Below are 22,388 nucleotides of genomic sequence, written 5' to 3'. Positions count from 1 at the left end.
CTCTCCCTCCAACAGACGATCTCTGGAAAGTTCACCGCAAGGTACTGAATCCTACCTTCAACAGCCGCATCCTGAACAGCTTCATACCGATCTTCACCGACTGTGTGGATAAAATGATCAAGAGTATAGAGAAACAATGGAAGCCAGGCCAGGCGCTCAACATCATAGAGTTTACCTCGCCCTGTACGTTGAGCATGATCTGTAGGACCTCGCTGGGTGGTAAAGTTTTGGAGCGCGAAGGAACACAGGAATTCGTTGTAGGATTGGAAGCGTGAGTTTTAGAGGTTGGATTTGCTTGGAAAGGGTGAATGCGTAATCTTCTGCTCTATTGCAGGATTCTTCGTAACGTGGGTCTGCGCATGTTCAATGCGAATCTTCACCCGGACATTGTATATCGATTCACCCGTTTCTACCGCTATGAAATGGAAGCTAGAAAGTTTTGCTATGCATTTACTGATAAGGTAAGTTTATGTATTATCTGTAACAAACTCTTTTAAATTCATGGGACTGCTTTTCCGATAGATTATTCACGAAAAACGAGCAGAGTTTGCTAAACTGCAGAACAAAAATGATTCCAACAACAATCCTAATGGTTCTCCGAAAGGAGGCAATAAGCAAGTGAACAAGGTTGAACCTGAAGAGGTGGAAGACGATATGCTGTCCTATAAGAAGCCTCAAATATTCATCGATCAGCTGATGACCACTCCATTGCCAGATGGTAAAATGTTCACGCATGAAGAAATAACCGATCACATTTACACTATGATCGCTGCTGTGAGTATGGGCAAATATAAACATCATATAAATTATTTTAACTCCTGTCCCTGATGTGATAGGGGAATGAAACTTCTGCTACGCAAGCTGCCCACACGGCGCTCCTGCTGGCTATGCATCCGGAAATTCAGGAACGAGCCATGGTCGAACTGAGAGAAGTTTTTCCCACACGTGAATCCGGATACAATCCCGAAGTATTGAAACAGTTGGTCTACATGGATCGAATAATTAAGGAATCTCAACGCCTCGCCCCGGTGGCTGCCGTTTTCGGTCGGCAAACATTGAGTGATCTACAGTTGGATGAATTTGTAATTCCGAAAGGGAACATTTTCATTCTCAACATCTTCGCACTGCATCGGCGGAAGGAGTTTTGGGGAGAAGATGCCGAAGAGTTCAATCCTGATCGGTTCCTGCCTGAAGAAACCAAAAAGCGGCATCCATTCGCATATCTTCCTTTCAGTGCTGGTCCAAGAGGGTGTATTGGTTAGTAGCTCTGTTTGAAAGAAATGCTGAATTGATAATGTAATTTCGTTTTATCGCCCCACAGGAAGTCGCTACGCAACGATGAGTCTTAAAACCATCATCTCGGAACTCTTACGAAACTACAAGCTGACCACGGATATGAAGTACCAAGATATCAAGTTCAAATTCAAAGTTTCCATGCACTTGGCTACCGAGCACCGGGTATTCCTTGAACCTAGAAACATGTACCCCGATTAGTAACTCACCTTTATTAAATTGTTTTGCCACAACATACCGTGCGTGTTCCAAAGGGTACCTCAGTTTTATACTCCAACCAATAGTTACCGGTTTCGCCAAATCGATAATGATATAGCAGTATGCGGTTTTGAAATATACATTGGATAACATCAATAAAAGAAACAAAACTAACATGTTTGATTAGCACTTCTGTTCGAATTGGAATTAAATCAACCAACGATGCGCGATGCATCAAGGCCCACAATCAGCGCTGCGATGAAACGTCAAATTATCACACATCCATATCGTGCTGCGTGTGGCTGCACGCAACTTGAAGTCCACCAGAACCATTGACTTTCGAGTACATTTTCTTAGTACCCACTGGCCAATCGTGCATAGAAGACTGTAATTATAGTCGTCTCTGTGTACACTGCAACACATGATTGATGTCGACCGGCTGCCATAATAAGGAACGCTGGGTAGCGGTACCTTAAACCGGAGCACGCGACTTGGTCAGCTAGGTTTCAGTGTGCGAAAAACTGCACTGCAAGGTTGAACAACCTTTTCCAGCGAAAATGCCATTCCATCGTCGCAGATTTCGTAACGCTGGTAAGTGATTTCGCAAACGTGTGAGAGAACACGTTTGTGCCTTGAACCGGATTAGCCAACACCGTCGGAACATCTAGAGAAACTGGGGTGAAATCTCGGCACACCACAGGGCAGGATAGATATGGGTAAAAGCTAGTCTACTCGATCGCGGTGTCGTAATGAATATCCATTTGAAAAATGAAAACAAAACTATCCGGTTCTATCTCGACATAAGCGTCGCTTAGTGTAAGTCTGCGGTCTAGATGTTCTTACAGTCTCTTGAACATCTAAAGCCTGAATCACTTCTGGTCAAACACACCTTGTTTATTCTATGCCTTCTATACTTGGATTGCATCTAGTTCTGGTTTACAGTTAAATTATATAGGACTTGTTTGGAAATAAATATTAGCAATGCATGAACATTATGGAAACCTCAAAGATACTTTTTACACGATTAGTAGTTTTGCAAAGTAAGAGTTATGCACCATATTTTATCATGCAAGCATAACGTGTAAAATGGATTCACAAGCCAGATATCAATGTTGTCATTGAATCGCGCGCAATGTATCCTATTTTGTAGAACTAAAATTGAGAGAATTTGTGGTTAGTTCGGTGGGTTGATGTCATTTTCAACGAACATAACATTTTCATCGGAATACGATTGGATAGAGTAGATTTGACGTCATGAGTCAACACCAAATCTGGCCAGAATACAAAAGGAACGGTATGCTTTATATACAAAGGAAGCAATCTCTTCTTCAAGCAATCGTTCAAATAAATTTGGAACTCATTGTTTATTTTTGTAAATAATGAAGAACCCAGACTAGCTTGTTTAGTCAAATCTTTTGTCGCAACAGGCGTCTCCGATGTTGATCCACTGTCCTTAACCATTTTAGAAGTAAACTGAACTCTCTTTTCGGTATATCAGATAGGCAAAATTTTCTTTTCAGTTTATAACTCGATCTACGAAATTTTGAAAAAAAAAAAACTTTGGAAACATAACAAAGTTACTGTTGTATATGTTTTTGCATGTAACCTAAAACTCTGTGGAAACACGTTAAAAAATGCTCATATAAATAACTTGAAAGTTGTTATCGAAGACAAGTTCGAAGTTCCCGGTGTTACTCGGGATCGAACATTGGGAAACAAAGCAATGACATGCGGATTTTTATGCACGAAAATGTTTTCAGTTCAAGGAGCACGTTTAAGAAAAGTAAAAATTTTCTGATTGCTGAAAATTGAGCTATACCGTATGCCGGGGTAACATTAGGTCACGCCCCCAAGATTTAACAAATTACGAAAACATCTAGAATGTCTTTTTTACTAGACTCGTACTTGACGTACGTACTTGACTCGACCTTGACGGTCGAGGTTCTTCATATCATTCTTGAGTTCAGATCTAATTGTCTGCCAAATCAACCACGATTGCCACAATGTTTGTACAAACCATTCCCTTTTTTCAACCATTCCTGGAATTAATCAGAACTATTGTTGAAAAATTCATCTTGAATGTTGCAATTATTTCTCAATCTAAATTTTAATTTAAATCCAATGGTTTTTAATCTAATATGGTGTTTGGGTGTCAGACAACAACTTTTACCTTAGGGTGATCAGTTTGTTAAAGACCTGGAGCATTTTCTAAAAGAATCAATACGTTTATGACAAGCCCTTTCTCTCGCAGCTATTGCTCTATTTCAAAAACGTCAGGACGAAATTCATTAACTTTCAAAAAGGCTAATCAATCAACTCGTACAGAACTGAACAGGTTCGCACTGGTCAGACTGAAAATGTGAACAACAATAATAGCGATATCAGCAATAACAACACAGCACCACACGACAGCCAATTCGAACTGGACCCAATGCGGCCTCATATAGTGCGCTTAACGCAGCAGTCAACGAACGGCGATGGGCGCTTTTTAAAGGCTAGACTTCGTGACTCTAATATAATGAAAATCGTCCGCCTGTACCTGGCTTTCAGGAACGACCAGCAGCCAGCAGTATGTGTAGATGGTTACACATCCACTAGTATCCGAATGCTGTTAGCTTTCGAAGGAATCCACATTTAAAAAAATTTAAAAATCAAAAGCAAAAAGCACATAACTGTACAAAAAAGTAAAAACTAGTACCAACTTGCAAAACTAACTAGATATGTGCAGCCAACTCAACCATGCCTTTAATACCGCACAGAAAGAGTATAACCATAAAATCGAAAATGAAGTCAAATCATGCCCAAAAAATTTTTTCAACTATGTAACCACGAAACTGAAAAGTAGTAATTTCCCGTCACGAATGCATTTTGATGGAAATGTAGGCGAGAACACATCCGAAATTCGTAATCTTTTTGCAAATTTCTTTCAGGAAGTTTACACTACATTCTCCGAAGAAGATCGCGAATGTGACTTCCTTGCGTTCATCCCTGAAGTCTCCAATCATGTATCTGTCAATCAACTTTCTCAACACGAAGTCTTAAACGCACTTAAAAGCTTAGACGCATCGAAAGGGCCTGGACCTGACGGAATTATTCCCATGTTTTTGAAGAATCTTTCAGAAGAACTCACAGTTCTATTAGAATGTCGTTTCAATTTATCTCTGAAAAGTGGGAAATTCCCTGAAACCTGGAATTGTTCTTATCTAGTGCCTATTTTTTAAACAGGCGCGAAATATGACGTTCGTAACTATCATGGAATTGCCATTATCTCTTGCATTCCAAAACTTTTTGAATCACTTGTAAATGACAAATTTTTTCAGTGAGTAAAAATCCATATCACTAGTAAACAGCATGGCTTCTTTAAAGGTCGTTCAACGACCTCGAATTGTTTGGAATTTGTAACTTTTATTCTCAACGCAATGGATAATGGTAGGCACGTAGAAGCCCTTTACACTGACTTCAGTAAAGCATTTGACCGAATCAACATACCATTATTACTCTTCAAATTGCAGAAAATTGGAGTGGCGCCTCATCTTCTGAGTTGGCTCCAGTCATATCTAACAAATCGCAAACAAATAGTGCGCTTCCAAAACAAACTTTCAAACCCCATTTCAGTCACCTCCGTGGTGCCCCAGGGTTCGCATTTGAGTCTACTTCTTTTCATATTGCATGTAAATGACATTTCCCTCATACTAAAAAAAATAAACATATTAATTTACGCAGACGACATGAAACACTTCATGGAAATCAGCAACTCATGCGACGCAGAAGAATTCCAGAAAGAAGTCAACTTATTCTACACTTGGTTCTACACCGTTACAGGACACTATAACTCCATCATAAGTAAAACAAATAGTATGCTGGGCTTTATTGAGCGGTTCAGCCACAATTTTCAAGACCCGTACACTATCAAATTATTGTATATTACATATGTTAGACCTATTGTAGAATATTGTAATCTCATATGGAATCCTTATGCTGCCACACACGAAATACGTGTAGAATCAGTCCAAAAACAATTCCTTACGCGCTTCGCAACTTGAAGTGGACTGCATTTTCTCAGCCATCGTATGAAGCACGTTGCATGCTCATTAATCAGCAAACACGTAAGGGGCCATTCACATACCACGTGGTCAACTTTGGGGGGGGGGTTGGCTAATGTCCACGGTTCAAACATTTTTTTTAGAATTTATATGGGCAGTTGTCCACGGAGGGGGAGGGGGGGGATTAAAATCATTAAAAATCTGTCCACGTGGTATGTGGATGGCCCCTAAACAACACCGCGAATTTGCAATGCTATTATTTCAAATCGTATAGATTCATCTCCATTACTATCACAACTCAGCTTTTATACACCTTCATGGCATCTTAGAATAAGAAAGCTTTTTGCCTTTCTCCTAGAAAGGTATAGCAATCACTGAAAAAACCAAAGGTATAAAAGTGCTCCAAAGGGTCGAATCTCGTATATCAATCGATTTAGTTCGACAAGCTGAGCATTTTCTGTATGTGTGTGTGTGTATGTATGTAACGGTCTCCCAATCTCACTCGATTTACTCAGAGATAGCTGGACCGATTTTCATAAAATTAATTGCAAATGAAAGGTCTAGTTGCCCCATAAGACCCTATTGAATTTTATTGTGACCGGATTTTTAGTTTCGAGGTTATGTATCAAAATGTGAAAATCACAAAACTTCATTATCTCAGAAACTACAAAGCCGATTTGAACAAAATTGTTATCAAAAGAACGGGCTTATTTTTTGAACCATTTGTAAAAAAAAATTATGATGATTGGACATGTAGTTCAAAAGTTATGCAAAGAAACGTGTTTCAAACACTGTTTAAACTCACTCACTTTTCTCAGAGATGGCTGAACCAATTTTCACAAAATTAGTGTCATGTGTCTTGTTGCCCCATAAGACTCTATTGAATTTTATTGATATTAGACTTTAACTTTGTCCGTTATGTATAATAATGTGAAATCAGGCTATTACAAGAAACATGTTTCAAAGACTGTTTCAACTCACCCACTTTTCTCAGATATGGATAGACCGATTTTCACAAAATAAGTTGCAATAGAAAGGTCTAGTTGCCTGATTAAACCATATGGAATTTTATTATAATCGGACTGTAACTTTGTCTGTAATGTACAGGGATGGTATTCTACGTGATTTTTCGGGACTCGTAAGTAATCTACGTAGAAAACTGTATTCTACATTTTCTACGGTAGAAAACCTATTGCAAGTAGAAAACTCTCAAACACTCGAAAATTCAGAGTATGAATCTTAAAATGCCATTCGCTGCGCTGATTGGGTGTATTCAAGAAACGGAAGAATTAATCTAACAAAAAAAAATAACACAAAGGAGCAAGAAAGTGTTTTTCCGGACTATTTTGTAATTATGGCGAAACAAGCAATGATAAAGAAACTCAGAAAAGCATACAAAGCTTTCACTCAATAATTTCAATAGTAATTCACGGTTCAACAACATATTTGTCGTCATCCAAAAATGCAAATGAAAGCAAATTTGCATAATATACGTCACATACAAAATCAGTACAACAGCAAAGGCGCATCTAAGGCCTGATTTCTACAGAATTATGCCATCGCTTTCAAATCTCATATATTTAGAGCATACCCAACATCTCAATCAGCGTTGCCAGGTCAATATTTTGATAATCTGGAAAGGGCAAAAATAAAACCTGAAAAAAATCTGGCAGTCATTTTGTGAGGCAAAAGGTAGTTTTTTCGGAAAAAATTCTTGGGGTACCCAACATTAGAGGTAACAAAATTGCAAAATTTTGCGGGTACAGTATTACTCAGTTTTGAGTTAAGTAAATACTAATTTTTTGGGTTCTGAATTGCTACTTAATTTACAAATTTATATAAAGTTTTGAAGATAAAATTAAACATACCTAGGTTTGTTGCTTGTACTGGCTAGGAAGCCCTAGAATATTTTGGAAACGGGAGGTATTTCTAATACGAAAACTCATGAATCACATCAAAAACAAATTTAATCGACGGAGAGTAAAAGCAACGATTTTAAATGTAAAATTCGTTTTCAATTCACACAAAATAATCATCACAATTAAAAAGAAAGAGTATTTTTAAACTTAAATTTGGATTGTTCATCATGTAATTTACCACAAAAATCTCTTAGTAGGTTTTCGTAGAATACTCGTTTTTGGTTAGGTATTCTACCAGAGGTATTCTACGTAGAAAACTCGTCGAAAACTACATGAAGTTTTCTACATGACATCCCTAGTTATGTATCAAAATGTAGAAGTTATGAAACTCCATTATCTCAGAAACTACACAACCGATTTGAACAAAATAGGTATCAAATGACCGGGCTGTCTTTGAAAACCCTAACTAACGAATTTTATGATGATTGAACATGTAGTTCGAAGGTTATGAAAAGAAACGTGTTCAGAAAACTTGATCAAATTCACTCGTTTTGCCAAAGATGGCATCACTGATTTAAACAATCTTAGTTTTAAATTGAAGGTTTAGTTGCTTTATTGGTACCCATTTAATTTGATTATAACACTGGTTGACAAAATCGAAAAAAAAATGCTCTCTAAAGCTCATAATAATTGCCCTAGAAAGAAAAATATTCACACGAAAAGCTATAATTTTTCATATTTTCTTAGTTTGACCTTCGGGGCAACACTTGTGTTGACCAGTGTAATCGGATTTTTATTTTATCCACTATGTGTTAAATTGTAAAAATGTTGAAAATCTCTTCTTTCAAAGTTTACACGACTTATTTCAAGAAAACAGGTGTCGCAAATTCGGATTTTAAAATGATGTATGAAGTTGATTCCTGGTCTCTGAGCATTATCCCGGGTACTTAAAAACTCACATTGGACAATGTTTGTCCCTTTTAGACTGGTAGAAACCGAAAGCTACTGTCTAGAAATTTAAAATAGCGTCTGAAGATGATTTCTGGCCTCAGGGTATCATACCGCTTCTTCAAATCGTATTGGATGATATTTGTCACTTTAGGCTGTTGATCGGAAACTGTCGCCATCTTCGCCATAGAAATACCCAGATTAGGCAGTTCGGCAATTGTATGATGGAATTTATGATTTTATGATTATCAGGCGACCAGAAGTCGTCATCTAGATTGAAAATTGGGTTTTAGGTCGGATTCTGGCCACGGGGTATAATCCAGATTTCAAGAACACCTATTGATTGGTATTTGGCCATTCATTGTATACCTCTCAGAAACGATCAGTAATATCAACTGCGTTAAAGAATTTCAATTTCACTGATAGGATCATTCAAATTAATGTATAAGGAACAACATTTAATTAAACATTATTTGAAATCTACTGACTAACGTTGACTTAAAGAATCTGAGTATTTATAGGCAGTATATGAGTACAAATCGATTATACCACAATCAAGAACAAAATCGTATTATATAGTTAAAAGAATTTATATATTATAGAATATATATAGAATATTTGTATGTATATGTGTTAATTGATTTTCATATCGTCGGTTTCGTGCAACAATGGCACAACTCAGAAAACATAGTTTCGAGAAAAACGCGTTTGAAAATTTGCGTCGAAAATTTATTATTCGATTTTCAAGAAAACTTTGAAGTTTAAGATTACCAATCCTTAATTAGCACCTTTGGGTCTATTATGCACATATTACGTGCTCACGTTATCCAAGTTAAAACCTTATTTTTACTAACTTTATGGAGAATTTTCGATTGGTGCAGCAAAGGCACTTCTACTCATAACTCTGGGTTTTTGTAATTTTTGAAATGGGATTTCGTGTGATGAAACTTAACAGTATTTGGCATCGTTTGCCTTAAAAAACTCAAAAATGCAAAATTTTGAGTTGTGCCAGTGTTGCACGAAGCCGATGATATGTTAAATTTTAAATATTCGGTATAGTTGTGCTGTTGGCTACCAAAAATTTGTTGTTTAGAATGAATAACAAATCCAGCAGAAATAATCAAGGTGTATTTTTTAAGTGTTGGAGTAAATCTATTTGAACAAATTATAAGTTCGAAGGAGAAAGGCAGGGTCTCACCGCTAGGTGGATTAATTTACACTAGAAATAATGCTTAGCACGTAAGAAGAACATTGTAAAACTATACACTGGTGGAAATATTTATAACGCCACTATCATTTTTGGTGTTAGTTTTTTGCTCAGTGTAATTGTCAATTTCAATGGTTTATCATCTTACTTACACTAGTATACCCAGCCCAATAATGGAAACATTTTGTGTTATTACTGTGTTTGTGAGCATGGAATACTTGGTTGGTGTATTAAGAGATAGAAATAATTATAAGGCCATCATGATAGTTTCTTAGCTCAGTTCGCTAGCATGTGTCTGACTCAAACATCATTCAAAATAACTGTTAGCCAGGTTAACTGAAGGTTGTAAGATATTGTTTAAGGCATACGTGCTTTAAAATAATTTTCAATTTTCCAGATTTTTAAGAATAATGCTACAGGGGACGTTTTTAACAGAGAACGAGCGTAGTAAAATCGTTGTTTAAAATGAAGAAGGGTTTTCTACTCCCTACTAATGTCGTATTGGTGCACAATATGCTACAAGGAAACGTTCTAGCGGACGTTCATGCTTTACAGGTAGAGACAACGGCAGTCTAGCGCCTTGTTGTTTTATCCAAGCTTTCATCAACTGAAATGAGGTAGGGAACATATTCTAAGCAGCTTTAGGAACCGCCTGTGTATTTAGACGAAATACTCGAAATGTGTTAGATAAAACTCAATCAGTAGTATATCAATCTGTTCTCTATCGTTTTTTTTCTGTCAGAACTTGTTTTCAGATTGTAAAACTAAGTTAGCAAACTTTACCAATCATCAATTAAAGTTACCAATCGAGGGACACTATTCCAATCACCCCGAACCTATTTTGAGCAGTTTTCGTCTGTTTTGCAGGCGTTGTTTTTTCAGGACCCGAAGTGGCTCCTGAATGGCTGCAATAGAGGTCAATTTTTTTCAATTGCAATTGTTAACAGATTTCTTTGTGATTAACGGTATTTCTTATATTCGTAAGACAGTTAGACAATCAAAGTTTTCGTTTCCATCATTGAAATTGTCGATATTTATCAAAATGCAGGAGTTTGAGGCCTGTTTTCTTCTACTGACTTAGTCGCCGGTGGACATCCAACAAGTTCAAAAATCCGGCTCAAATTTTTCATACAGGAAAGCAGTTGCTATATTACGACTTCTTCCGCGGCATACAAAAAAACACGCTTGAATTTCTTCGAGGAATACCAATTCTGAAATGCAAAATGATCTAGAGAGGTTTCCAGTGAAGAAAAAGTTCGTTTTTGACGATTCCGATGTTTCAGGAGACGAGACAACCTTGCAACTTCAGAGAAGGTGCCGTAATCGTTTGGACAGGCATTAATAACGCTATAAAAACTCCAATATGCTTTATATAAAGCAAAATGAATTCCGAGAAGTACTGGGTATGGCTACAGGAAGCTTTGATTTCTTTCACGAAGAAAGTTATGAACGAAAATGTTAGTTTGCAGCAATATATTGCTTTATTTTAGACAGCCGGTACCATCAAAAAATTCTAAAGGTCCATAATTTTGCTTTAATGGGTTGGCCATCGCGTAGTTCGGGCTTGAATCCTCCTAAGAATGAATAGGGAATGTTATCAGTAAATTTATTTGCATAGGTTATTCATCTCAGCTCATATATTCATCTCATACAACATGAAAATACAATTGAAAACAGGAAAACACGCATATTTTCTAACTAAACCAATCTGCTAATCCATGGCTTCAGCCCCCCTAGAAAGCTTTAAGCCTCCCCTAGAATTTTTCCAGAGAATGATTGTATTCAATATAAATACATTCCATACTTCTTATCAGAGCGTGAAAATCAACACAAATTGAGATGTCATCATCCATTGGCTTAGAACTAGTATTAATGCGTTTTTAGTTTCAGGCACTTGCATTGTTTTGATTTGGGAACTGCTAACTCTGAAATTAATTACCAGAAATACTTTTCCAAACCTCTATAGCAGGGGTTCATTTTTCATCTGACTTCAAAAATCTTCCAACGATTTTTTAGATTTGAATTTCTTCTTCATGCTCGTATCTGATGTCCAATCAACCTGGCGTTCGTATTCGCCTTACGTCAATGATTCTGACTTCGTTTCGCCATCCCTTCGATTTTCTGTGGAACTAATCGGGGAAGTATTATTCAAAACTCTCCAACAAATCCTGCGCATTTCGAAAATATTCAACTAGAAGGGTTTTATTTATTATTATCCCTACTTGCAAAAGCTCGTTCATTTCGCGGAAATTCTTGGATGATATTTACTATGTAGTTTCTGCTTGGGTTTTTGGAAAGCTGCCCAGATTCGTTTTTTTAACAATTCTGCTCGAATTTTAACTTTTCTCTTAAAGGACGTAATTTTGCTGTTTGTACTGAAGATTGTTATTATCTCACCTTGTATTAAAATGCGTAGATCATTCATTTAATAAGCTAACTTGATGCGCGGGACAACGTCTTTCCACTACAATCCATACAACCAGCGTACTCCAGTATAGAGCGAAATTGATTATTTCACTTACACTTTCCTGCAATCCTTCTTTCGAAAATGATAACAGTTTCTTCAGAGGTAGTGCCTGACGATGAACAATGCATTGACAATTTTTTGCTATTTTCTGAATTCTTGCCAGGACTAAATATTTTTTGCCATAGCTCTCGCACCTTCCGTATATACATCAATAAGATTTTCCCATGGAATATTGTTTTCCGTTACATAATCATTGATCAGCTTGATATGAAGTTACTGAAATTGGCAGCGGTTTTCAAAGGAACAAATCTGCTTGGAAACCTCAAGAAAATTGAAAGCGTACAAATACCATCATAAATGCTAATCCTGCGACATCTGTGGCTTCATCAATCTACATTTAAAATTTCCAATCGAAAAATAAAGGGGCTTTCGACATCATTAGCCATGTCAAAAATACGCCCAGAGATCGTGTTGTTCGACATGGGAATCGAATCTAACAATTCTACTGCCTTATCATCAATTATGACATGAACACCTCCTTGAATGCAAGATTTGATTAAGTTTTCAGCAACAATATGTTCGGCGAAGTTTTCACTTTTTTGACCTAGTAAAAAATGCACAGGTTCACGAAATTGTCGAGATCGATTTTTTTTGTGCCAAATGTCTTAATAATGCACGAGACATCGGGGTGTTATCTAACTAACATTTTTTTTTTCTAAATATTCGACCTTCTATGATTTTCGAGCTGAGTCCGAGATTTTGAAAAAAAAAAATTGGATAGCACCAGATTCCAATGTGTCATGCATTTTAGACATTTTTTTTTATTTTTTTCTACTGTTACGACACTATTTTATACATTATTAACGGGCGCACTTTAACACTTTTTCCTCTTTTTTTTAAATGACATGCATGAAAACTAGCCCCCCCTAGAAATTTTCCTTAGTTGCGCCCATGGGCATCTGCACTCGAAAACTCATTTAATTCGATCACCTACCTCAGAAAACAAAATCCGCGCATTGTTCTATACGACTACAACGGGACTCGTTCAGCAGCCAACCAAAGTTTTTTTTATCACTAGCGAACCACTTTTTGTTTTGAAGTAGGGGTAAACAGGGTAAGACCGCCCTGCGGGGTAAGACCGCCCACCGTAGTTTTACTACCAAGTTATAAAATAATTGAAAAATTTCTTTAACGTGTCTATTACAGTATAATTACATAACATTTTACACGTTTTTCTGTTTTGATAGTGCACGAACGGTTGCAGAAATAATCAAAAACAACCTTTCAGCTGGCAACCAGTCAATGCGCTATTGTTTTGCGGCAACGGGACTTAAGGTTTTTCAGTCTAAAAATCTATTGTTTTGTTCGTGAATATACGTTTAATCGCTTGCCTGAATCTATCTTCTTTCGGAAATATCGAAGGCCGTGAGTAATCTTGTAATTTTGACTACTTTTTCGGTCAAATATGAAAATGTTCCACTGGGGGAAAAGTCGCCCACTATACAAGGGGTAAAACCGCCACGAATCCAACTGCTTGTTGTTTTACTTCAAGACCCAAATGCCTCGACACTACAAAGGGAATATTTACAGGATCAGTAGAGCAACCTCAAGCCACATAAGACATCGATGTTAATCGACCGTTTTCGATTTGGTTTAAGCTTTTCTAGTAATATATTTTAACAAGACTTATATTTGAAAAAAGTGAACCTGTGTGAAAATGGTGTCAATGAACCAAAATAATTTTAGAGCCAGGACGGTGTGTTTGATAGGTATGACGTCTCCAGCAGAATTGCAAATAGTAGTTTTTTACTTTCGAAAAAAGTACACACTCTGAAAAAATTTAAAGAAAAAATATAGAAATAGAATTAAAAATATATTTTTTTTTCAATTTTTTTTTAAAAAAACATGTTTTTGCCTGTAGAATCTACAAAAGGTAAGCTAAAATTTTATGGTTGTTGGATCATGGAGTAATACAAATATTAATAGCTCAATTTTTGTGAAGAATTTTTTTTTACGGTTTATTTGGTTTATAGAGTCGTTGGTAATTTTGTTCTTTAAAAAAAACGTAGAAAATTTAAAAATTTTAATAAAAAAAATAATAATTATTAGTATTTTTCTATACATAATAAGTCTTCAAAAGAATCATACAGATAGGTTTAACGAGTTTTAATTTTTAGCATAAAGATAGGTATATTATGAATTCAATATCTTGAAAAACCCCAATTCTGAAAAATATATTTATTTTGAAAACCAAAAAAGTTACCTAAACATTGATTTTAACTTGAATAATCAGAAAACAAAATAAGTTAAAACTTAGAAAAAAAAAATTTTCAGATTTTTCACAGTGTATATTTTATTTAAAAAGAAAAAAAAATACCATCTACAACTTTGTCAGAGACACTATACCGATAGAATCAACCGTTTCGGCCCTAAAAATATTGTTTATCCTCAAAAAATGGTGGGCGATCTTACCCCGCTGGTGGGCGGGCTTACCCCGCATGAAAAAGATCTGCACATTTTCAATGAATTTTTGAAATTAAAAAAAAAGCTGGAAAATAAACAAAAATATTTCAGTTCTTATTTTTTAAATGCGGGTATTGAATAGAAGAACCTCTTAGCGAAGAAAAAATGAAATTGCAGCCGCAACTTTTTTTTTTCTATAAACAGAATTGCTTAAGGGGGCGGTCTTACCCCGCTTACCCCTAGAATACTTCGCGGCCATAGCTGTGGCGTAGCAATGGATAGCGCACTAGTTCCAGCGGATGCCAGCAATGATAGCAGCTGAGCCAGCTGATTCAGGGACAGTGGATACCAATGGCAGCGTGTAGCGGCCACAACTGTGGCATGGCTATGGATAGCGAACTAGTTGCAGCGGATCTCAGCATCGATAGCGGCTGATGCAGTGACGCCCTTTAGTGAAATGCAGTCTCTGTGCGATAGTGGGCACTAGTAAATACATTCAATGAAAAGTTGACTCATTTTGACAACACGTGAGCCGTCTATTTTTGATTGTTAAATCAGCTTTTCACTGTTTATTTTATCACTAGGAATATTTTATTCACACTGTCAGTGATAACGCAAAGATGTGATCGGCATCTTATCCGATACTAAAACGAACAACAAATTGTCTTTTTCAGGATGAAATAAAAATTTGATTGAAGAGTTAATATTTTCTAATGAGTCAGTTCACATTTTTAAATTTGTAAAAGTTATAAATTTTACTTTATCTCCGTGTCTTAGAACGTACTGAATTATCTTTTCGTTCAGTCATGAGCGCGACATCCAAAAAAAATTCATCTCAAAATTTTTAAAAATTGTCAAGCCCCAACCATGACAAGCAACTCACTATATTATTGAAAATGGTCAATCCTTGTTGAAGCGCGAAATTCGATTGATCTGATTATTCAACGTTTATTTACTAGAAAAAATGACTGACACACAAGCAGCCGTGTTATCTTTCTTGTAAAAGTATTCTACTTAATCCTTGCGGTCATGGCTTTGCACATAACTCTTCTGTTATCAATCACTAAACTAAATCACTCAGTACATTAAGAATACTTTAATCATCGAAATGTTCACCTCAAATTTCCAAATACAAGTTTGAACTAGCAGAAATATATGAGATGAATTTCTACAATTCCTAAATTTCAACTGTATGTATTTTCATCTGTTTTCACTGCGTTGAAGAAAATCAAAAGTTGCCAAATCAGTTTCTGTTGATACGAAAAAATCATACTGAAAATGTTGAATTATTCCGACATAATTGACATAAATCGAGGGCACTGCAGTGGTTACCTAGGTTACCATATTTTAACGTAAACAACTACAGCGGATACCTAGGTAACCTACTACAACGGGCTGCGGCCACGTTCATTCATGATACTGTGATTCATTCATGATTAACATTGTGATGAATATGGGGGCGTCGTGAGATGAATCATTGAGCAGTGATTCAAGTTTTAAGATGGATATGGAAGCGTTGTGAAAAATGGTTTGTTTAACAAAATTCAGGATAAATCTAGCTAAGTTGACTAAATATACAATGCTGAACGATTTCAAAAGAGCGCGTAAGCGTATTTTGTTTATTTGTTCAATGATTTCGTGGAAATTTGGTGTTTAATCCGTGCATTCTCCGTGAATATCGGCCTAATGAAATGAATAATGGAGCAGTTCCCCTATCATATTTTTTCGAAAGACTTCGCGTCACCAGTGGGACGGTTTCAGTGAGAATTGCTCACCTGTGCTTTGCTTTACCCTGCTTTAATGTAAAATGTATGGAGATATTCGATTTTCATCACGTAACCAGAAAATGGAAGTAATAATATGTAGCATGAAAATGGATGATGTGATGAATATTTAGTACATGTCAGCTTACCAACGACGCATTGATTATCTCCATCGAAGTACACCAAAAAAATACCTTAAAAACCTTAAAATTTGATGCAATTATCATAATTTAACTAAAAGGTGGTTTTTCATGTATCTTAACGGCATTTTTTCAACAACAAATAACTTTGGTCAATCATGGTAGCGACTGGAAGCTCACTATAACAATACTATGTTTTTTTATGGTTACAACGAAAAACATTGCAAGTTTTCTGTTCTCACTGAAAAACACATGGTAGTTTTTTTCGGGTACTGCTGGAAGTTCCCTACGGCTGGGATTTACAAATACGAATAATATTTTTTGAAAGACGCCAGGTAGCATACCTAGCCAGGATTGATTGGAAAGCATCGGACTTGCTCAATGCTAGGGAATACTTTTCATGAACGCAACATTTGACGACGATTTGGAATTCATGTTCTGAATAATATTGAAATGAAATGACCCGAAACAAATGATACGCCGTCTATACTTTTGATGTTAGCGTTGTAGCAGTTAACCAATCATATGCTATGAGTGTATCTAAACCTAAGTCTTCAGTACAAAAGAAGCTAAACATAATTTGCTACGGAAAGCCGCACAAACATCTCAGTACGGGCCTACAAGAAGTCACGAAATCTGCGTTTTGACCTGTTGTGAAATAGCTATAAATTAACATTATCATTATCAGCGTAGAATCACATATTTACCAAACTACCGGAAGAGAGCCGTCTGTTCTTTGCTTCTGAATTGCTAACGTTAGCAGTCCTGAGCACCAACGTACACGAACAAACTTGTATTTTTTGTTCGAGGCTATTGATTAGTTTTGGTTAATTGGAAATAAAATGCTAGCTTTCATCGGTTCATAAGATAATAAACCTAGGTGCTCCCTGACAGCTAATATATTGAACTAACCTGAACCCTGCCCGGGCATCATTAAGCATAAAGTGAATGGAGTTGATCGTCGACTATAAGCTGCACCAGTTATGGTGCAACTCTGAATATCAATATCCCAACCTAGGCTAGGTTTCGTATATAGTTCTGGTTCTGCTACAGGTTTCGAAATCCCTGTATTTGATGCAGGCCTCGTTACGGTTATGTTACCTTTGCTCTTGGTAGCATCGATCAACGCTGAGAAATGTTGCAACCAGTCAGTTATGCTACTGCCGGCCATCAATCCGAACGATCCGCAACTCAGCAGCTTTGAAGTCGCTGGTTTCCGTTTAATTTATGTATGCACGAACGTGGTTGAAAAACAGGTAAATCCGCTGCAAATTGTAATGCATGAGGCGAATATGTACGGCTGGGACATAACCAACGGAGGGTTGAGAATCTTTTACTGAGTGCATTCAGTGTTTGTTGCCTAATCGGGTATCGTCAATACAGAAGCTTGGAGCAATTCGATTCTTAGAGCGAATGTCATACCCAGCATAATCGAAAATAAATGGAAATGACTTACAAAAGTATAAACCAGTGCTGATGAGTGCCATCAGTTTTCCTTCACGATATTTATGCTTAGAAATTTCACTTTATGTAGATTTTATGTGACATTTTATTTTCTTGAATCATCGTTTACTGACACTAATAACGGTTCTTTCTCATTACCATTAACCAGAGTGTTGATTTTGCTATTTTCTGTCATTCGACTTTCTGGTGCTCTCTGTTTTTTTTTAAGTTTTTTTTTTGGCTTACGGACCGTTCACCGGTCTAGGGCCGAACAAATTAGAGATGTCTCTAATGTTAGTAACACAATATTTCATGACTTTTTGTTATGTTACTTATTTTCAGCGCCCCTAAATTTTTATAAAAAAACCTGAATTCTATTGCTAATGGTGTCATAAATTTTTGATAGTTGAGTTTAATAATTGAGCTTAAACCTTTTAAGTATTTTTTTTATTTTACACTGTTTATCCTTCAGATACTTTCCTCTATTGACACTGTAATTCAATAACATCCCTTCAACAACACTTTTAATGTTCGTTAGTTTTAACTGTTACTTATTATCCTCTGGTAAAAATGAATGTTTCTTTTGGATGGCATTCTATTTCCTAGCGCCCATACTGCACTTATCAAAATTACCAAACTTTTCACCGACTTCCAGGATCGCATCCCGTGCTTTCATATGAACGCATGCACCCATTATGACTCCACTGAAGACCATTGCATCTTCAACATGGTAGTAGATTTCGTTCGCCTTGCGCTCGACAAATTCTTCCGTTTGTTCAAGTGGCTCAGACAACTGTAAAACAATGACACAAATAACATTCTGCTCTCACTTTTGTTGCACTGATTTCAACTTACATCCTGTAAACATTCGTCCAGTGCTAATTCGTCTTTGAATTTTTCGGAAAGCTTACCACATGTGATGTAACTATCAAAGATAAATTGAACTGCCTTATCCGTGGAATCCAGTACGGATTCTAACTGCCGAAATGCTTTGGACATTTCCTGTTCATATTCTACACACTCGTAAAAATTATCCAAAAAGTTTAAGAGAGTCCGGTCCAGGTTTGAATAGTAAGCGGTAACACATTTTAGATCAGTTTCTCCATTCAACAAACGTTCTATTGGATAATCCTGGAGGAAATATACAACTTCCAAAGAACCATTCGTTACCGATTCTAAAGACTCTTCAACTATGTACACCCAATAGTCTAAGAAATCTTGCAATTCGTCTTGCAATACACTAGTTTCATTATCTAGAAAGTCAAGAAAATCGAACAAAGTTACAATTCCAGATTGCTCATCGGAACCAAACCCTTCCGGAAGCATTGAGGCGAATTTTTTATACTTCCCAATCCACCTGGTAAAATAGTTCGTGAAAGTGCTATCCAGCTGTGCCCGAAACGTTTGGTTCAACCGCTCCAGTTGAGTCCAAATAAGTTCCTCCTTCGAGTGAACTTTGTCAGTGATGTGATCGCCACTAAGCTGGCTCGAAACAAATGCAATGTCCTGCATCGTTTCATCCAACCTCACCCGATAATCAGCTGCTTCACGTTCAACCTTTTCTAAGACAGTTTCGATCGTATCCAACCGGCCAGCCGCGACCAACTCACAAAGATCTCTAACTTGAAAAAGCAGCGGCTTACTAACGTGCTCGAAGATAATATTTGCGCTGCTTAATACTTCCAAATCGAAAATTCGTATGCAATCCAGAATAACATTTTCAGCATCATGATCTACCAATTTCAGAACGCGTAACACCGCACTAATGCTATCCTGGTTTTGTTGAAGAAATTCCTCGAAGAGATTCTGTACTTTGATCACATTTTCCGAATTTGCGGAATTTTTCACATGATAACCATTCGGAATTACTTCTTGCAGTGAGTGCAACTCATGGAGCAAAGTTTCTTTAGTTTCTATCGCTTTAGAAGGAAGCTGGCTTGCAGCACTCTGAAAGGGTAGGTCACTATTAGGAAAAATTTTAAACATTTAAAAAGTAATCAAACAGAACTAAAACAAGCAGTGTAAATCCCACAATCGTATCGCGGAAATTCATCTTTAATGGACGCTAGAGGGCAATCGACTAACTGGTAATGAAAAGTTGTAGAGAAAATTCTAAACAAAGTACCGCTGGGTGGACCCTCGACAGGCGCTGCCGCAAACTGTCAATTAAATGACAATTGATAATGGTGTTTTCCCGCTGGCGGCTGCAAAGCGGAAAAGTGATTGTTCATTATAGTGGAGACACCGGAAAATACTGCCCATGTTGGAGGATGATGGTTACTACGTACAATTTTCCAAGTCATTGCTTAGTTGTAATGCAATGATGTGCGATAATGCAAAACTTTTCGTTAGCTTGGTATTCCGAACGATGGTTATTTGACACGGGAGGCAAGTAAATTTCAACGTAAAACATCACCTCAAATAGTCCCAGCGGATGACATCCAAATTTTGAAATTTAATTACAGTAACAATATGCGACGAACGTTGTTTTGTATTAAATTGCAATAATAATTATAACTTTAATCTAAACTAACGGGCGGAGTCACACAACAAATTTATGATTTAATTTATCACACAACGACTGTGAGTAGGATTGACGAATATAATTTATGAAAACTGTCAAACTGCTGAGCAAGTCTTTGATTGGTTACAAGAACATGATAAAGATGGTAATTACTAGAACATACTTTAAAGGTTTCTTAAGAATCTTTGATAGCATCCAAAAGGTTTTAAATATGGTTTCAATTTTGAATTTTAGTCAAAAAAAATTGATTACTCATAAGAGTAAGAAATTGAACTCATTGAACTTGAAAAAGTTTTATCTTCAAGTTTCATAAAAAAATGAATTGAAAGAATATCAAGTCTTTTTATTGAAATTTAGCACAATGAAAAAATATTCAGTTAATAAATTGATTGCGGTGTATGTTTTTCACAAGGCATAATCAGTTCCTTGCAATTCATTCTCAGAAAATTACTTTATAGCTTAAAAAAACCTTTCATACATTGTTTACTAAACCACATACGGAAGCAAAAATCCATACAAATAAAAAATGTTCGATTAAATTTTTGCGCAATTTCTGACCATTTGATATGGATTAGTTCATTTATTTTTGCGCCAAAAAAAAACCGAAGCAAGCAACAATTCGATTCAGAACTAAATGAGCTTGAGCCTGAACTTATTTCGTGGTTCCTTCTCCTTGATGGATCTGTGCTAGTGAAGTTGCACAAAGAACCACATATAGACGGCTATTTGTGATTAACTGGTCATCTTCAATGTGCAATCCAGTAGCTCCCGCTTTGTAAATATCAATAACGGCTACGTCCTTAAGTTCGGTTGTTGATGATATTGATGGTCCCACCGTATACCCCTATGAAGGTTTGAGCTGGACGATTTGTCCATAGATAAATAAAGTAGTCACAATTTAAATCAGTTATACCGGCAAAAAAAAAAACGAACTGATTTCATTTCCAGACACAAACTTCTTTAAAGACTGTTTATTCATTCACATCTGTGAAAAGTGAAGAGTTATAGAGCTACACAAAACTAGCACAGGGTTTTCATTAGCATCAGCCAGACTAACCACAACTACTTTATAAATGTTGTTTTTGTTAATACATGTTAAAAAAAGATCTAATATAAAATATGAATAAAATTTTACAACACAGCCAGATTCGTTCGTAAAACCTTCGTTATTGACAGGCTTCAATAAATTAGTCGATAAATAAATAGGTTTCAAAAATTAATAGTTCATCCAAAATAAATCCGTTGTTTGAACTTCGCCATAACATAAACTCTCGTCATTTTTATAAAACATTTGATTTTCGTTCTGTACAACAGAAACTTCCACGTGTGAAATACATTGTGTCTTTACCTCCACAAGTGTTGGTGCACGTTTAACATGCCTTGGCATCGAATTGAAAAAAATATACCTTTATAAAATGATGAATTCTGTGAAGCTCTGGTTAGAAAGAACGGTGTTCTTATTTCATCTACGTTTCTAACGTTATATCTATGAAAATCTCGTCCTCTTTCAATATGATCACATAAATATTGAATATTAGCAAACCATCGTTTAGCAAAAATATATACATATCAAACAAATGGGGCCCTGAAAAACTTCCCTGTGGAACGTCAAGATCTTTCTTCACGAGACTCATTAAAAACAGTTTATTGAGTTTTGGCAGATAAGTAGCCAAGGCGCTTAATTGTTTTTTTTTTTAACAATGTCAACAATATTGTTTTTTTTTTAAATGTCAAATTGTCCCGGAATCAGTAACGAGTTAATATTTAACAACTAGTAATAATATCTTTTAAAATGTGTGTAACATGTTGATGAGACGAAACTTTTCGGCTTCAATCGTTCCAGCAATTTTTTGAATCTAAACAACCAACAATTCTTTCCACACTTAGACTACGCCACATATCACCTGATATCGCCAGATGATATCGGATATCACTTTGGGTGTTCACACCACAGTGAGATTATGTGGTTTGACATTTGCTTTATTTGGTTTACTAACTGAACAAAGAAGACAACAAAAACAGGTCAAAGCAAAAACTCGC

General features: G+C 36.3%; 2 protein-coding genes across 5 annotated transcripts in view; one reads left to right on the top strand and one right to left on the bottom strand.

Annotated features, from left to right (window-relative positions):
* LOC129730571 (cytochrome P450 4C1-like) overlaps positions 1–1,645 on the top strand; it is a 91,006-nt gene extending 89,361 nt beyond the window's left edge. For 3 of the 4 annotated variants that reach the window (XM_055690008.1, XM_055690009.1, XM_055690007.1), the window contains exons 2-6: positions 16–271; positions 335–461; positions 523–774; positions 837–1,257; positions 1,322–1,639. In XM_055690008.1, coding sequence (XP_055545983.1) covers positions 16–271; positions 335–461; positions 523–774; positions 837–1,257; positions 1,322–1,494 — 1,229 coding nt within the window. In that variant the 3' untranslated portion in view covers positions 1,495–1,639. Of the gene's footprint in view, positions 1–15; positions 272–334; positions 462–522; positions 775–836; positions 1,258–1,321 lie in introns of all 4 variants that reach the window. The other variant, XM_055690006.1, reaches the window with a different exon arrangement.
* Positions 1,646–17,916: 16,271 nt separating this feature from the next.
* LOC129729916 (uncharacterized) lies at positions 17,917–19,957 on the bottom strand. Its single transcript, XM_055688828.1, has 3 exons — positions 19,833–19,957; positions 18,680–19,771; positions 17,917–18,617 (listed from the first exon to the last, which is right to left on the bottom strand). The coding sequence occupies exons 1-3, from the start codon at positions 19,875–19,877 to the stop codon at positions 18,420–18,422; spliced, it is 1,335 nt and encodes a 444-aa protein (XP_055544803.1). The 5' UTR covers positions 19,878–19,957; the 3' UTR covers positions 17,917–18,419.
* Between the last annotated feature and the right edge of the window lie 2,431 nt (positions 19,958–22,388).

The sequence above is a fragment of the Wyeomyia smithii genome, chromosome 3, assembly GCF_029784165.1.
Source record: "Wyeomyia smithii strain HCP4-BCI-WySm-NY-G18 chromosome 3, ASM2978416v1, whole genome shotgun sequence".
NCBI classification, from domain to species: domain Eukaryota; kingdom Metazoa; phylum Arthropoda; class Insecta; order Diptera; family Culicidae; genus Wyeomyia; species Wyeomyia smithii.
This window is presented reverse-complemented; position numbering and strand designations above follow the sequence as displayed.

What these genes read in the sequence shown, in the direction of transcription:
- LOC129729916 (XM_055688828.1), bottom strand. Translation starts at nt 19,877, where the DNA reads ATGAATTTCCGCGATACGATTGTGGGATTTACACTGCTTGTTTTA. An exon ending in GATTTACACTGCTTGTTTTA is followed by an intron (nt 19,772 to 19,832) that starts GTTCTGTTTGAT and finishes CTACCCTTTCAG; the next exon opens with AGTGCTGCAAGCCAGCTTCC. An exon ending in TGGACGAATGTTTACAGGAT is followed by an intron (nt 18,618 to 18,679) that starts GTAAGTTGAAAT and finishes ATTGTTTTACAG; the next exon opens with TTGTCTGAGCCACTTGAACA.